The sequence below is a fragment of the Neophocaena asiaeorientalis genome, unplaced genomic scaffold (assembly GCF_003031525.2).
Source record: "Neophocaena asiaeorientalis asiaeorientalis breed wild unplaced genomic scaffold, Neophocaena_asiaeorientalis_V1.1 scaffold77, whole genome shotgun sequence".
NCBI lineage: Eukaryota > Metazoa > Chordata > Mammalia > Artiodactyla > Phocoenidae > Neophocaena > Neophocaena asiaeorientalis.
In genome coordinates, this window is record NW_020174645.1 from 344,189 (window position 1) to 360,024 (window position 15,836).

Sequence of the window (15,836 nt, forward strand, 5' to 3'; positions counted from 1 at the left end):
TGGAGAACAGTATGGAGGTTCCTTTAAAAACTAAAAATAGAGCTACCATATGATCCAACAATCCCACCCCTGGGCATATATCCAGAGAAAACTCTAATTCAAAAAGATACATGCACCCCTGTGTTCATTGCAGCTCTATTTACAATAGCCACGACATGGAAGCAACCTAAGTGTCCATCATGGATGAATGGATAAAGAAGACGTGGTATATACATACAGTGGAATATTACTCAGCCATAAAAAAGAATAAAATAATGCCGTTTGCAGCAACCTGGATGGACCTAGAGATGATCATACTAAGTGAAGTAAGTCAGGCAGAGAGAGACAAATATCATGTGCTATCACTTATATGCGAAATCTAAAAAAAATGATACAAATGAACTTATTTACAAAACAGAAATAGACTCACAAACATAGAAAACAAACATGGTTACCAAAGGGGAAAGGGTGGGGAGGGATAAATTAGGAGTTTGGGATGAGCAGATACAAGCTACTATATATAAAATAAATAAACAACAAGGACCTACTGCATAGAACAGAGAACTATACTCAGTATCTTGTAATAACCTTTAATGGAAAAGAACCTAAAGCAGTATATATAGAGATATATATCACTTCGCTGTACACCTGAAACTAACACAACATTGAAAATCCACTATATTTCCAGTAAAATTGTTTTAAAAGCCAAGCAGACTGCCTGAGTCAAAATCCTGACTCCATTACCGTGAAGCTTGGACAAGGTCTTAATATCTATCTTCCAAACATCCATTCTTTCTCTTCCAAAATGAGGAAAGCAATAGTATGGATCTATCGGGATTGTTAAAAGGATTAAATGACATGTCAGGAAGGTACTCATTGTGTCTGGTTCATACATGTCATAAATACTAGTTGTCTTTATTTTATCTATATATATATGTTTTTATATATATTTAACACTAATAATATATATTTTATTTACGTATCATATAAAAATAGATACAAACAAAATATATATTATTAGTGTTACCACTAATATATATCAAAAAGCTATGCCTTCCATGAAGAAACAGTTATTTTTAACTCAAATCGAAACCAATTGATCACCGTCTTAGTCTTTTAGAGGCTATAGAGATTCTACCTAGTTGTACAAATTTGCAGGATCAGTTGTTTTGTTATTTTCCAATGCATTTGCACACTCAGGCCCTTTCTGGACTTTTTTTGTATTTGCCTGAGTTTGGGTGAAAGAAAACACTGACAGTATGTATGTGAGAGTTGTTTTAATCTTAAGAAGCAAAAGAAGAGAGTTCTTTGAAATAAAATCCACATTTAAGACTTTTCAAAGGCATGCATGTTCACATTGTTGATAGCTCTAAAAATGTCATCTTTTCAGAGTCCCTGTCACAGTGCCAGGCCTAGCATGTGACAAAAGGCCCAGAATGACCACGGTGTCCTAGCTGTGAGGCCTTGTCTGGTGACAGGATCACTCTGAGAGTCAAACAATGTACAGGAGGGCCTCATCACCCCATATTCCTAATAAGAGGTTGTGAAAGGAGTCAAATGCCAAAACACAACATTTTTCACAAATGACCTTTTTTTAAAAAATTAATTAATTTATTTATTTGGCTGCATCGGGTCTCTTCTCTCTAGTTGAGGCGTGAGAGCTCAGTAGTTGCGGTGTGAGGGCTTAGTTGCCCTGCGGCATGTGGGATCTTTGTTCCCCGACCAGGGATCGAACCCACGTCCCCTGCGTTGGCGGGGGGGCAGATTCTTAACCACTGCACCACCAGGGAAGTCCCACAAATGACCATTTTTAAAATGACTCCTGAACATCCCTCCCTGCTTAGTGCCTGCATCTGTCATGGCCCAAGCCAGGAGGCAAACACCTCCCATCTTAGTGACTCCAGCCCTCTCCGACTAATGGAATTACAGTAAAATTTCAGCAGCAGGGCTTCCCTGGTGACGCAGTGGTTAAGAATCCGCCTGCCAATGCACGGGACAGGGGTTCGAGCCCTGGTCCGGGAAGATCCCACATGCCGCGGAGCAACTAAGCCCGTGCGCCACAACTACTGAGCCTGCGCTCTGGAACCCGCGAGCCACAACTACTGAGCCCACGTGCCACAACTACTGAAGCCCGCGCACCTAGAGCCCGTGCTGTGCAGCAAGAGAAGCCCCCGCAATGAGACACCCGTGCACCGCAACGAAGATCCAACGCAGCCAAAACTAACTAACTAAATAAATTTATTTTGTTTTAAAAATCAGTAGTAGTAAAAATCTCCTTCAATTTTAAGTCCTGCAACAGATGCAAGGTCTGATAAGCTGGATAAAAGGCATGTTGAAGAACTGCCCAAATTTCATGCAAGGTTACCAAAAAATAAGTTATCTGGCAGAATTTGACCAGCTACAATTGCAGAAAAGAAATCAACAGGGGTGATCGGTGCTCCAAAAGGGAATGATTCAAATCCTTAAAGACTAATCAAGGCCTAATCAGATATTTTTACAAAAAAAATTTATGATTATGCTGTGAAAATTAAGTGTGAATTGACGCACAGACGCTAGACGCTAACTACCATACACATGGTATTCCTCCCCAATGAACACAGTTCATTTCTGGAGAGTTAGTATATAATTTCAGTTACAAACTCAATGGCGTTAGATAGAAAACTTGTCATAATTTTTAGTTTCATTTTTCAAAATAAAGCCGTAATCATTTTTCACTCTTCACTTGAAAATGTTGATCCTTGTTTTAAACATTTATCCCAAGCGACTACTTTTAATACCTATTAGACTACAAGGACATCAATCAAAGAGCTTTATTAAACTAGAGTATTGTAAGGATTTAAAATTGCCAAATATTTGGTGATTTAATCTTAAAATGATCACTAACCACAAAATCTGCATCTTTCTCAACATCGCAGTGATATTATTGCTGCCAAAAGCACCGTTCCAAGCCTGTCGTCTTCATACCCCTAAGACAATTCTCAATCGTCTGACATAAAAATCCGACTCTGGATTTGGATTTCGAGGTCAGGCCAGGTCCCCCACACTTAACCTATACAGATACCATTCCCTCTGTGCTGGCTTCTCGTTAAAATAAATATAAAGGTCCTAAAATAAAGTTGAGAGTCCCACTATTTCAAACTCCACTCAATTTCTATAGAATGAAAATAACGAAAACTTTTAAAACCTGAAGATCTACAGATTTCTACATTACATAAAAACTGTATAAAATGTACTGAGCCCTCTCTACACACACACACACACACTCTCAAATGGAAGTACTGCTAAAGCAGATATGTTTTCTGTCTCAGTCACAGGTAATGATGATTTAAAACCATGAAGTACCACTTATAACAGAATTCACAAATTCAAATGCCTACAAACCCATGCCTGGGCTGGGTGTAAGCAAATACACAAAAATCTGTCAGCAGCGGGAGTACTGACCACCAAGAGAACCCATCCCATCCACGTGGGAATAGGAGAGGGGTCCCCAGATCTTTCCAAATCTCAAGAGAAAGAGAAAATCTAAACTTTTATGTAAAAGTTTGTAAAAGGAATAACTTTTTAACAATGATTGTGGCCAAAACAGAAATAAACAAACCTAACTCTGTACCAAGTTGATGGTATAATCAAAAAGAGAAGAATTATTTCAAGTGATTTTAAAACATTGTATTTTGACCACATGCTGTTAGTGGGAAAGAAAACACATACACAGAAGGAGATTGTAAACTACATCCGGTGTTATTCTCATAAGTGGTAATATTGGCATTGTTATTCTAGATCTATGAGGTGCAGTAGGATGAAGCATTAACATTGCTAAAAACCAAGATTTCAGCATAAAAAGATGTAACTATAAAATCAAAGAAGTAAAAAGTGCAGTCTTAATGTTTACTTGAAAATAACAGTATGAACTGATTTTTCCCTTTCAGAAAAGACTTGTTTCCTATCTTTGTCAACTGAAAGGCTAGAAGCAATGACAAACTAGTAACAACAAACGGTCCTAGCACTCAGATTCTGGGCTGTAACGAGCATCTCTCTAGGACTCCCTGGAGAAATCTCTGAGGTCTGCAACAGGAAATGTATGGAAGGACCTTAGGATATCTTGTCCCACCTCAAGCAAAAATGTTATTAAAAGAGAGAAGGGTCGTATCAAAATTACACAGGAACTAACTGGATGGGGTCGCCACGGGATAAAGATAGTACAAGTTGACCGTCAAAAAAGAACGTAAGGCCTACAATATATCGAAGCATACCAGATATATTAAAATATATGCGTCCCTAATGATACGACAAAGGAAAAACAGAACCTCATTGGTCAGCATCAAATAATTACTCAGACAATTTATGGAGGACAGGACTTAAGTATTTATTCTGTCTGTCCCACATGGACCATACTTCAGGGCAACCAAACAGTTGACGAAGAGAAGTTATTCCTGATAAAGAGGCCAGCCAACAAATCTAGGAGGAGTGACAGAACGAGGAAATGGCCTTTCTTCCGTCCCTAATGAACCGATGGATCTAGAACTGGTCAATGACTGCTAAAGCTATCAGGTGAAAGATTGAGGCAGAACGCTTATCAGTTAGATTTTCATTACAGAAATTTTCATCCACGTGCCAAAGCAGACTTTCAAAAAACTTATCACAGCAAAACCAAATTAACCGTAACTCCTTCTAGGGTCATCAAATATATAACCAATGCTCGGATTTCTTGGATTGTCTACCAAACACGTAATTTTTTAGGCTTTGTCAAAATCCATATCCAAGCGAGGGCCACAGATTGCTTCCAATTCATGTTGATCTTAAGTGTCTGTTAAGCTATCATTTCTCCCTTGGTTTTTTTTTTTTTTTTTTTTTTCCTAGAAGGAGTTTGTTCTGTTCAGTTTTTTTTCATATTCTGGATTTTGCAGACTTGATCTGAACAGTGTGATTTGACATATTCCTCTGATCCCATATTTTTATAAATTGGTGGTTACGTTTAAGAGCTTGATTCGATCGATTTTTCAGGTTAAACTTTTGGGCAGTAATATTTCACAGGTGGGGCTTTGGATTATGATGTCGGCCATGGTGGCATATTTTTACTCTGCCTCTGCCTATGAAAACTGACAGAGAACCTAGGGTAGCAAAACAAAAAGTATTACAGCATCTCAAGAAAAACAAAGAAACAAAAAACCAGGCTGGGGACAAATCACTGGCTCCTGGATGGTCCATTTAGTACCAGCACCTTTGATGGGAAAAGGGAAAGAAAAGACAACAGGGCCGCTGCAGGGTCTGAAAGCAGAATCCCAAAGCAGTCAACAAGCTCGTCACCGAGAGGCAGAAAGTGACCAGTTTGAGAACAGCAACTGAGAGGCATCCCACACACCAGAAGGTGGTGCTTCAAGGACCAGCAGGGACTGGAGCATCTTTATCTTATGAATACATGAAACTAACAAGCTGTATGAGCTGGACGTTCGTGGCCCTCAAACTCCATGTGTTGAAGCCCTAACCCCCAGGGTGGCTGTATGTGGAGAAGGAGCCTACAGGGAGGTAACTGAAGTTAAGTTAGGTCATGAGGGTGGGGCTGTAATGGGATAGAATTGGTGGCCTTATAAGAAGAGGAAGAGGGAAATCTCTCTCTCTCCGGAGAGCACTCAGAGAAAAGGCTCTGTGAGGACAAAGGGCCGTCTGCACACCAGGAAGGGTTCACTAGAAGCTGAACCCTGCAGAACCCTTCAGAACTGTGAGAAAGTAAAAGTACCTTGTTACAGCAGCCTGAGCGGGCACAGTCCCACGCTGAGCAGAAGCTTCTAGGAGTGGATTCCCAAGTAGGCAGGGCTGGGACAAGAAGCAAAAGGAAAACCAGAGTCCAAATAAAAGCAGGAAAGGGTAAGAACCAGGAAATTTCCAAGTAGGGAGCTATTTCTTAAACATCACGAATCCCACAGAAAATCGGCTGTAATCCACCCCTCCCTTCTGAAAGTGCAGGACACTAAGCTCCCAAAGATAAGCAAGAGAAAGGGATGATGGTGGAACCTCATACAAGACAGTATCTGAAAGAGAAAGAGAGAAAATAAGTAAATAAAATAACGCACCTGCAGACAAGGAAATGATGCCGGAAAGAGGCCTCCTCTAAAAAAGATTAAAACTATAGCCGTAATATTTCAAAATGAGCAAAAGGAAATTGAAAATGATGTCAGATATTAAAAAAATAAATCAGGCCCCAGAAGAGGAGGCTGACAATGCCTTTAAAAGTGTTTTTCTTGAAGTAGAGCTGATTTACAATGTTGTGTTAATTTCTGCTGTAGAGCCAAGTGACTCAGTTATACACACACACACACACACACACACACACACACACACACATTCTTTTTCAGATTCTTTTCCATGATGGTTTATCACAGGATATTGAATAGAGTTTCCAGTGCTATACAGTAGGACCTTGTTGTTTATCCATTCTATATATAATAGTCTGCATCTGCTAATCCCAAACTCCCAATCCATCCCTCCCCTCCCCCTTGGCAACCACAAGTCTGTTCCCTATGTCTGTGAGTCTGTTTCTGTCGTAGAGAAGTTCATTTGTGTCGTATTTTAGATTCCACATATAAGTGATATCATATGGTATTTGCCTTTCTCCGTCTGACTTATTTCACTTAGTACAATCATCTCTAGGTCCATCCATGTTGCTGCAAATCAGACAATGCCTTTTAAAACACAATGATTTTCATAAACTGCGACCAGATAATCCCCTGCCCATTTCTAAGGAAAAAAAGTTCAAACCGTATATACAAAAATGTTCATTGCAGTTATGGAAAAAATGGGAATAAGTTGGTTATTAGCAATGATTTGAAAAGTACATAATCATTTTTAATAGAGTGTGTGATCATTAGGGTAAATGATCACCCCAAGACCACCCCCCACCTCGGCCCTGCTGCCGTGCGAACAGAAGCCCAGGTTTGCTCTGGGTCTGCGTCAGGCCCGTCTCTTTCCAAGCACCCACTTTTGTATCTCCCACAACCAGACGAAAGGGTCTGAGGGACTCTGCCTCTTGGCTGCTCTAGCCCCAGGCTTTGAGTCAGAAGTAGTCATAGAGAGACAGCGTTCCTAATCCCGGCAAGGGCAGGGACAGTGGCACTGCTTCTGGAATCGAGGCATCAGTGGCAGAGGGTCTAGGCAGAAGCCCCCAGGTGTTCAGAGGAAGTGATGATTGAGTTGGGAACTAGAGTTTTAAGTCACCAGCTTATTAATAGTTCTGTGTGATGACAAAGTTTACCTTCTAACACAATCCCGTAAGTAGAGGGCCTCAAATCATGAAGACTCAGGTAACAAGACGCCTTATATTTCCTACCCACTCATCCTTCTTCAGTAGGCCCAGTGGGACTTGATAGCAACCAAACGGCCAAACGTGGTCTTAGAAAAGAACAGGCTGGGATGTCCCTGGTGGTGCAGTGGTTAGGAATCCGCCTGCCAATGCAGGGGACACGGGTTCGAGCCCTGGTCTGGGGAGATCCCACACGCCGCGGAGCAACTAGGCCCGTGCACCACAACTACTGAGCCTGCGCTCTAGAGCCTGCGAGCCACAACTACTGAGCCCACATGCCACAACTACTGAAGCCCACGCGCCTAGAGTCCGTGCTCCGCAACAAGAGAAGCCACCGCAGTGAGACGCCCGCGCACCGCAACAGAGACCCAACGCAACCAAAAATTAAAAAAAAAAAAAGAACAGGCCACCTTAGCCCCACTGTTTAATTACTGGCAACAATTCGTAAAAGGTAAGATTATGCCTGAAGGGGTAAAATTGCTCACAAAAAGAAACTAGTTAGCTCCCTTCCAGAACTGGACCATCACGTGTTTTTTTGGTTTTGTTTTTGAGATTTAAGCTTTCCACATCCTTTTTCCTCAGGGCAGTTTTCTTTGGTTAGCCCTACTCTTCTTCCAGATCTTCTCCCTATAATCCAATCCCATCACCAGTCAATATTTTCTGAGCTCCAGATTGGAGCATAACACAATATAAATACTTGAAAAGGGGGTAAGAGTATATACCTCACTTTGAGTGTCTGTGAAAACACAAAACATGAATTCACAGAATAAGTAGCAGCAAGGAAACTATTTAATAAAATGTGTTTAATTCAGCACAGACTAGTATGTTTGCATCTTGCATCAATCAGACACGGGGATAGAAAGTCGAAGATGATATGGCAAAACACACACGCAAAAGGTTTTTAAAATAATTTTGATTTTCCACCCATCTTCAAAAGTTAAAATTTAGAAGCATGACAGTTTTAGTAGTACATGGAGGTGAAAGGACGTGGAAGTTCAATGCATTTGGAAATAAGAGCTAGACCCTTTCTGAAAACCAAACGAAGAGCAGAGAACAGAGAAACATAACCCGAACAAACAAAAGAATGTGTCTGACAATGGGATGGCCCATCCACGCCGTGGGTTACTAGGTAATTACTGAAAGTGGTGTAAAACCATCTGATGTGGAAAAGCCCCTAATAAAAAGTGGAAAATGTTTATGAAACAATATTATAATCAATCCCACTCTTTGAGGGAAGATTTGAAATGTCGACAAAATGTCGACAAGTTACCTCTGAATGGTAAACGGAAAATGTGGTGGCTGTGTATGTTTTAACTGTTCAAATCCCTAAACTTTTAATCCATAAAGTATATGACATTTTCCTCTTTGGGAAAAAAAAAGGTCAGACGTGTGAGGAAATAAAAAAGCAAATGTTACTCACCCCCAAATGGCCCATGAGTTCACTCTGCCAGGCTGGCTTCAGTGTTGTCTAGAATAAAGGATGCTTCCTAACAGTTTGGTTTCCCATCTTTCATGCCTAGGGGATCACAACATAACCATCTCGCCTGACCGACAGTTTTGTCTGTAAACAACTGGCCTTGAATTCGTAACTTTAAATAGGTTTAAGTCTCACCGCTACTGCTTGGGGAAGCTCAATTTTTTAAAGACCCCCTTAAGAAGCAAATTTATTTACAACAGCCAAGATACGGAATCAACCTCAGTGTCCATCGGCAGATGAATGGATAAGGAAAATGTAGTGTGTGTGTATATATCTATCTATACATCCATCCATCCATCCATCCATATATGACAGAAAATTGTTCAGCCTTAAAAAAGAAGGAAATCCTGTCATTTACAGTATGAATGAACCTCAAGGACGTTATGCTCAGTGAAATAAGCCAGAGACAGAAAGACAAAGTGTACGGCAATAGGCGCATGTGGAATCTACAAAAGAAAGGTGAACTTGTAGAAGCAGAGTAGGAAGGCGGCTGCCAGGGGCTGGGGAGAAGTGCGCAAGAGGGAAATGGGGAGATGTTGGTCAAAGGGCACCAAGTTTCAGTTATGCCAGATGAATGGGGCCTGGAGATCAAAGGTACTGCATGGTGACTGTAGTTAATACTACTTCATTGTACGCCTGAAACGTGCTGAGAGTAATCCGAAACGTTCTTACTACACACAAAAAATAACTGTGAGGTGATGGATGGTGGACAGTATATCAAACCACCGCAGTGCACACCGCAAACACACACAATCTGTGTCCATTACACCTCAACAAAGTTCGGGAAGAAACGTGAGTGTGGTGGCTAGCAAAAAAGAGGGGGCCTGGCACTCCCAGCCGATATTTATTCAATTTAGTTTTCGCTGAGATGCTTGTTGGATGAACAGAGGCTTTGTCCACGGTGTCACCCTCCCTTCTCTGAACTGTTGCAGCGAAAGTCGAGAATGGACTCGAGTGGGGCAAGCCTGGACTGTCACTGGCCCATGGGAGCCCACTCCTGCTGCCACAGCTTCTAAAAGGTCACTCTGACCCTCCTCCAGGGGCTCCCCACGGAGTCCCAAGTATCGAAATCTGTACCTGGGCTTGAAAACCCCCGTCTATGGCTCTCCAGCCACGTTCTCTGCCCCGGGGTTTTGTTCCCTTTGCCTCACGTGCTTTTCTCTCTCGAATACCTCCAGATCACCGCCCTTTCTCCCAGGACTCAGATTCAATTCCTGTCATGCTTTCACAGCGTTGTCTAAGTTTCCATCTGAGTACTCACTACGGTCAGTAACATTTCTGCAGATGCCTCCTGACTGCCCGCCTCCCAAGACGAAAGCTGCCTGGCCAGCCATGATATCCCTGGTCACGGAGCTCAGAACTTAGGCGGTGACCTGCCCACATTACAGAAAGACTACCCATCTGGGGTGGCTTCTCCTTTGCTTCTTAAAGGCAGGGGACTGACTGAAAACCAACTCAATTCAAGGGTCCTCTTCCACTTCCTACGGTTCAACCTGAGGCACCAGACGTGCAACAGCACCGTCCTTAGTTACTCGACAACTGGCAAAGCTCCCGACGGGCCCCTCTTTCCCCACTCCTGTGAAGACAAGCTGGGATAAAAGGACCAAAGACAGTGCAAACTACAAATTCCGGGAGGCAAGAACTTCAAAACCACCAGACTGTAATGGCGTAAAATCCCCCCTGCCCCTTCCCACCCTAATCCCATCGACCCCAGCACTATCTCCAACCCCTAAGTTCCCTTCCTCCTTAGGGTTCAGAGATTTAATAACACCAGGAACATGAGGAAGCAAATACACGCTCCTTGGCCCCACGGCGATTCGGCCGCCGAAGGAGTCCAGCTCTAACACAAATCTACCATCCCGATACGGCCACAGCAGGGACCCCCCGACCCAGTTTAAAACCCAACGCGTGAGCTGTAAAGGAGCTGCAGCACTTAACTGGTGGGCTTACTTCAGGAAAGAGAAAGGAGGTTCTCCAAAAGAACACTGCAAAGCCCAGAAAGGGAGGACCCACGCGTGCAAGGCCTTGCGGCAGCGTGGATCAGGTCAGAGGCGCTTCCCAAGGACCACTCAGGGCGCTCTAATGGGAAGGTGCAACGGGCCAGGGCCGCCTTTCACCCCAACACGGCTCTAGGTGGGAAGCATGTGCCCCTAGTGACGTGCCCGCCCGGCAGGGCGCTTTAGACCGAGCCCAGGTTACTGTCAGGCAGGGTGCCTAGAGCTCCCACACGGCTGAAGGCATCTGAAGGCGTCCTCGATACGTAAGGTCACTCGTCCCGAGTCAATTTCTTCATGTTTTTACAAAAGGGACCACAAATTCTCACTACCTGGTGCACATGATCAGCCAGGCAACTGGTCTTACAAGTTCAATGCGTTTTCGGCCATCTCTGCCCTTTCCTAGGTATTGAGAACGATGGGACCAAAGACCCATTCTGTGGGGTCTTAAAAATTGGCCAGGGCACATCATGAAACTGTCTTCAAAAGCACCGTATGCTTTTACTCCGACCAATTCTGTTCTCAGAAGCCATTTCTAGCTTGGCTTTCAACTGAAGGTTCCCCCGTTAGAGACCAGATTTCAAACTGAGGGAAAAACGTCCCCATTTGTATAAACGAGACAGAAACGTATTCCCCGCAAGATAACTGAACACCAGATGATTCAGAAAATCCAGGCAAAGTAGAAGCAATGTATTTGGCAATTTTTTTCTTCCGACGAATGACGTAAATTCTCTCCCACCTCCAAGCAGCTTGCAAGATTTAACTGTTACATTTAAGATTCAGCATATTTGTCATTCTACATGAGGTTACACACACACACCCTTCGTGTAAGTCATCTCATCCTGATCATGGGAAGAAACTTCACATCTGTTAAGGTCTGGTTCTGAATATAGCATAGCATATACAGCAATTCAAATCTATTAATATTTATTCAATATTTTAACAAATTAAAACGCATCCAGTTTTACCCTTTATATTTCAGTTCTCCACATACTGACGTGATCCCTCCCTAGCTTTTAGGTAGGAAAGTAATCGTTTAAGGATAACTGGACACCTAAAGAACTTTCTGGTAGGAAAGTAATCGTTTAAGGATAACTGGACACCTAAAGAACTTTGGTAACTGCACTGGAGTATAGTACTTACATGAGCAAAACAGCTCTTACTTTGACTTCTAATTGCTACAGTATGGTGTCGATGGGATCAAACTCAGGCAAGACGGACTCAATTCATGTTTACATGTGGAAACCACACGAACATAAGTGGTTAACCTACTGAGACTCTGGCAGTCTTGTTTCACTTCACTGAGAAGCCAATCTAAGCCCTACTTTGCTGTTGCAGCAGGCTGCTGTGTCCTTGCACCGCCCACAAAAATTCTTTGTGGGGAGAAAACCCACCAAAGCTGTGATGTGTCCAATGAAATCCTTAATCTTTGACATCTTTAAAGCTTGGGAGTACTTGACAACAGCAGGTAAACGTGGAACATCTTCCCAGAAGACCAACTTTACGTTAAACATGTTAACGCTGAAACAAAAGGCAAGTAAACGCACAATTTATATTCATTTTTAACAGACGAGACGTCCCTCAAGTTCCCGCAACCATCTGTATGGTTTCATCAGACTTTGAGAAGCTCTACATTAGAACATGGTGACTTTTGCCATAAAAGCAACTATTATTCTTAAGATCTCTATTTGAAACGTCTAAAACAGGTACCACTTTTATTCTGCCAGGTCACACAAACCTCAAACAAGCTCTTCCCTAGGTGTGACACTACCTAGGCCAAAAGACAGGTGGGGTAGGTATTATTTTAGCCTAACTGCATTGACGGTATTTACACCTCTTAACGACTTGCCGAATACAATACTGTTGACCTGTCATTTCATTTGTGTGGAATGATTCACATGTACAGAAAATTAGAAGAATTTAACCTAACAGACTTCAAACTAAGTAGTAATAGCAAAGGCAATTCAGATACTAACATGGCACAATTTTCCCTGTTAGTGGTTTTAAAATGCTCATTTAAACGAGGGATGAGTTCATTTGCTTAGATATTTGAAATACAACTTTATTCTGATTCTAAACGAAAAGGAATGGGAATGACAGTAACAAACAAGATTCCACCACTGGATATTGTGATGTGACTGTAGCAGTCTTAGATTTGAAACTTAAGGAGGAAAGAACTGTGTTCCAAAACACCTAAATATGCAGGTCCAAAAAAATGAAGTTTTTTTTTTTTTTTTTAACTGCCACATTCACTCCAAAGCCCATTCATCTCCTTCAGCATCCCAAACATCAAGCACATGTTCTGCTTAGCTATATAATAAAGTGGCAAACACGCTGCACCACTGACATCACAGGACAGTTGCCTATAAAACTAGACTTCTGACGCTGGGCTCCAGCTTCACTTTTCTCACAGGTCATCATCTTCATCCGGGAGGGCAGTTGTCTGAGCAACCTAGACACAGAGATGAAAACGCTGTCATGCTCCAGATGGAAACCACCAGGAACCTAAAAGCACGCACTACCGAGCCGCACACACCGTACCTCCAGGTCGTGCTCGTACTGCGCTGCCAACGCGGGGTCCATGACCACCTCTGGCGGGGCGAGAGCGGGCATGGCGACGAACTCCAAGTTAGGGTCTCCGATCAGTTTTCTAGCAAGCCAGAGGAAGGGCTTTTCAAAATTGTAGTTACTTTTGGCGGAGATGTCATAGTACTGTTTAAATGAGAGATAAAATTAATTTTAAAAACCCATACATCAAAGACATTGATGAAGCACTTTAATGGACTTATAATAATTTATTATATAATTTTATAATTATAATTTTACCTAAGGATTTTACTTATAATTTTACCTAAGGATCATAAATCCAGTAAGTTCTAAGAAACATACCTGAAGATTCTTCTTTCGGTGGAAGACAATCGACTTTGCCTTAACCTTTCTGTCCTTAATATCCACTTTGTTGCCACACAACACGATGGGGATGTTCTCACACACTCGTACCAGATCTCTATGCCAGTTAGGCACGTTCTTGTAAGTAACCCTCGATTGTTACATCAAACATTTGATGGCACACTGAGCTGAAAGGAGCATTTACAGTAAATTAGTGTCGGCCTAAGAATTTGCTACATGGATGAAACATGCTAAGAACTATGGACTCACAGTCTCAGGCCTAAGTCCAGGTCAGCCACGTTTCTCTACTCATTTTCAAGATCTCTACCAATTCCAAAAACCTCATATCATTTTAACACACAGTATTATTTAAAAGTCCATTTTACTGTACATGAAACCATGAAAGACCAGCTTACCATATGAACTCTCTCTACCTGTAATACTTCGTAAGTTCTGCCTCATCCCAAGAAAGTATCCAGTAGATCAACGATAAATCAGCATTCCAGGGAACTCACCTCCCGTATTCTGAGGATCTAGCAATCTACTCTTTAAAAACGTTCTTAAATGGCTGAACACACTAGGATACAGTGTGCCTATTTTTAAAAGCTCAGTTAAGTCTCTATGTTGACCTGCAGAAACAGCCGTGATAAAGCTGGTAAGCCTCTGAGTATGCGTGATACATTAAACAGATTTTTAGCTAAAGAATGGGGGCGGGGAGGGGAGAGGAAGAATCTTTGCAGTTGTACACACTCTCGTAAGGCAAAAGACATGGAAAGATTCCCAACGATTTTCATGAGAAGAGAAAGTCTTACATTGAGCATTTTCTTTGTTCATCTTTTTGCTGGATATAATGAGATGCATTTATTTCCTTTGCACTTTTAAAATCAAGCACTCTGAAAAAAATATTCTGCAAGACCTAGTGAAATTAAAAAGAAACCGGCTGGTCTTATACAACATTTTATAAGATAGAAAGCCTAGTGCCTCTGGTCCAGGATCTGGTCAAACTGTTTACCACCTTTTTAATGGAGCGCAGAAGAAATGATCATCGACTACCACCAAAATATATACCCAAACCTAAGTTTTCAAATACTGGGGCTGCAGCAACACCTTGTCTGTTGCTTCCAGTTTTTAAATTAAGAGCCTCAACATACATCGCATCACCTCTTTCAAAACTGCCTACGGAGACGCAAGCATGCAATCAAATGGCACCAGACAACCTTCACAGGATCTCCTCCCGTCCGACTGAGGGTCGGCTCTCAGGAGCCAGCCCACCTCCTGAATCGAAGCGCATGGCGCAATGGCCAGTTCAGCCAGCACGAGGCACGTGTCTGCCGGAACAGACCTGATGATCTGTAAGCAGCCTTGGACGGGAAGCTACAAATCCTCAAAGGCGGCCGGTTACGAGGCAGATACCTACCTTGGATGTAATAGCCATCTCTCAGTCCACCAAATTTCTCCTGGCCAGCTGTATCCCATACGTTGAACTTAATGGGTCCTCTGTTGGTATGGAACACAAGGGGATGGACCTCAACGCCCAAGGTGGCTGCAACGTAAGCGTGGAAAGTTAGTCAGTGACCTCATCCATCTCCCACACGTTTTCACACGCCGTTTCCCCCACGTACCTACATACTTCTTCTCAAATTCACCAGTCAGATGGCGTTTCACAAAGGTAGTTTTCCCAGTACCGCCGTCACCAACCAATACGAGCTGTTGGGAAACACATCTTTGAAGTAAACACCGGAACGGGTCTCAGGACCTCGGGATTGTGAGACTGTCCCGGTGCTCTGGACCGCCGTCTCACAGGGAAGAACTCTACATGCCCCCTGAGCACACCTAAGACAAAGCATCTTAAGACAGCAGCCCCGTCCCATCTCACGAATGACCCGAACCGGCGGAGCTCCGAGCCCAGCTTCCCCGCGCGCAGGGCGGGGCTCGCCCCCTCCCCCCCCCGCCCGCCGTCAGGGGACCGAAGGCACTGCCGCAGCACCAGCACGCTGGCCGGCGAGGCGGGCCAACGGCCCCCGGCCGCGGTCACGAAGCAGGCCCCGCCGTTAAGGCCGTCCGGACGCGGGGCCCCCCTTTCCTAGGGCCGCCCTTCCTCCCGACCCCCTCGGATACCCACCTTGAACTGCACTTGGGGCTCTCCTTGCGCAGCCATCGCGATGCTACTGCGGGCAGAGGAGAAAGAAGTGAGGCCGCATGG

General features: G+C 43.2%; 1 protein-coding gene across 1 annotated transcript; it reads right to left on the minus strand.

Annotated features, from left to right (window-relative positions):
• Window positions 1-11,413: 11,413 nt before the first annotated feature.
• RAN (RAN, member RAS oncogene family) lies at window positions 11,414-15,830 on the minus strand. Its single transcript, XM_024758690.1, is given in 6 exon segments — window positions 11,414-13,196; window positions 13,286-13,456; window positions 13,634-13,821; window positions 15,051-15,176; window positions 15,256-15,340; window positions 15,756-15,830. Coding segments are annotated over 6 exon segments (651 nt in total). The 5' UTR covers window positions 15,792-15,830; the 3' UTR covers window positions 11,414-13,151.
• Window positions 15,831-15,836: the final 6 nt, after the last annotated feature.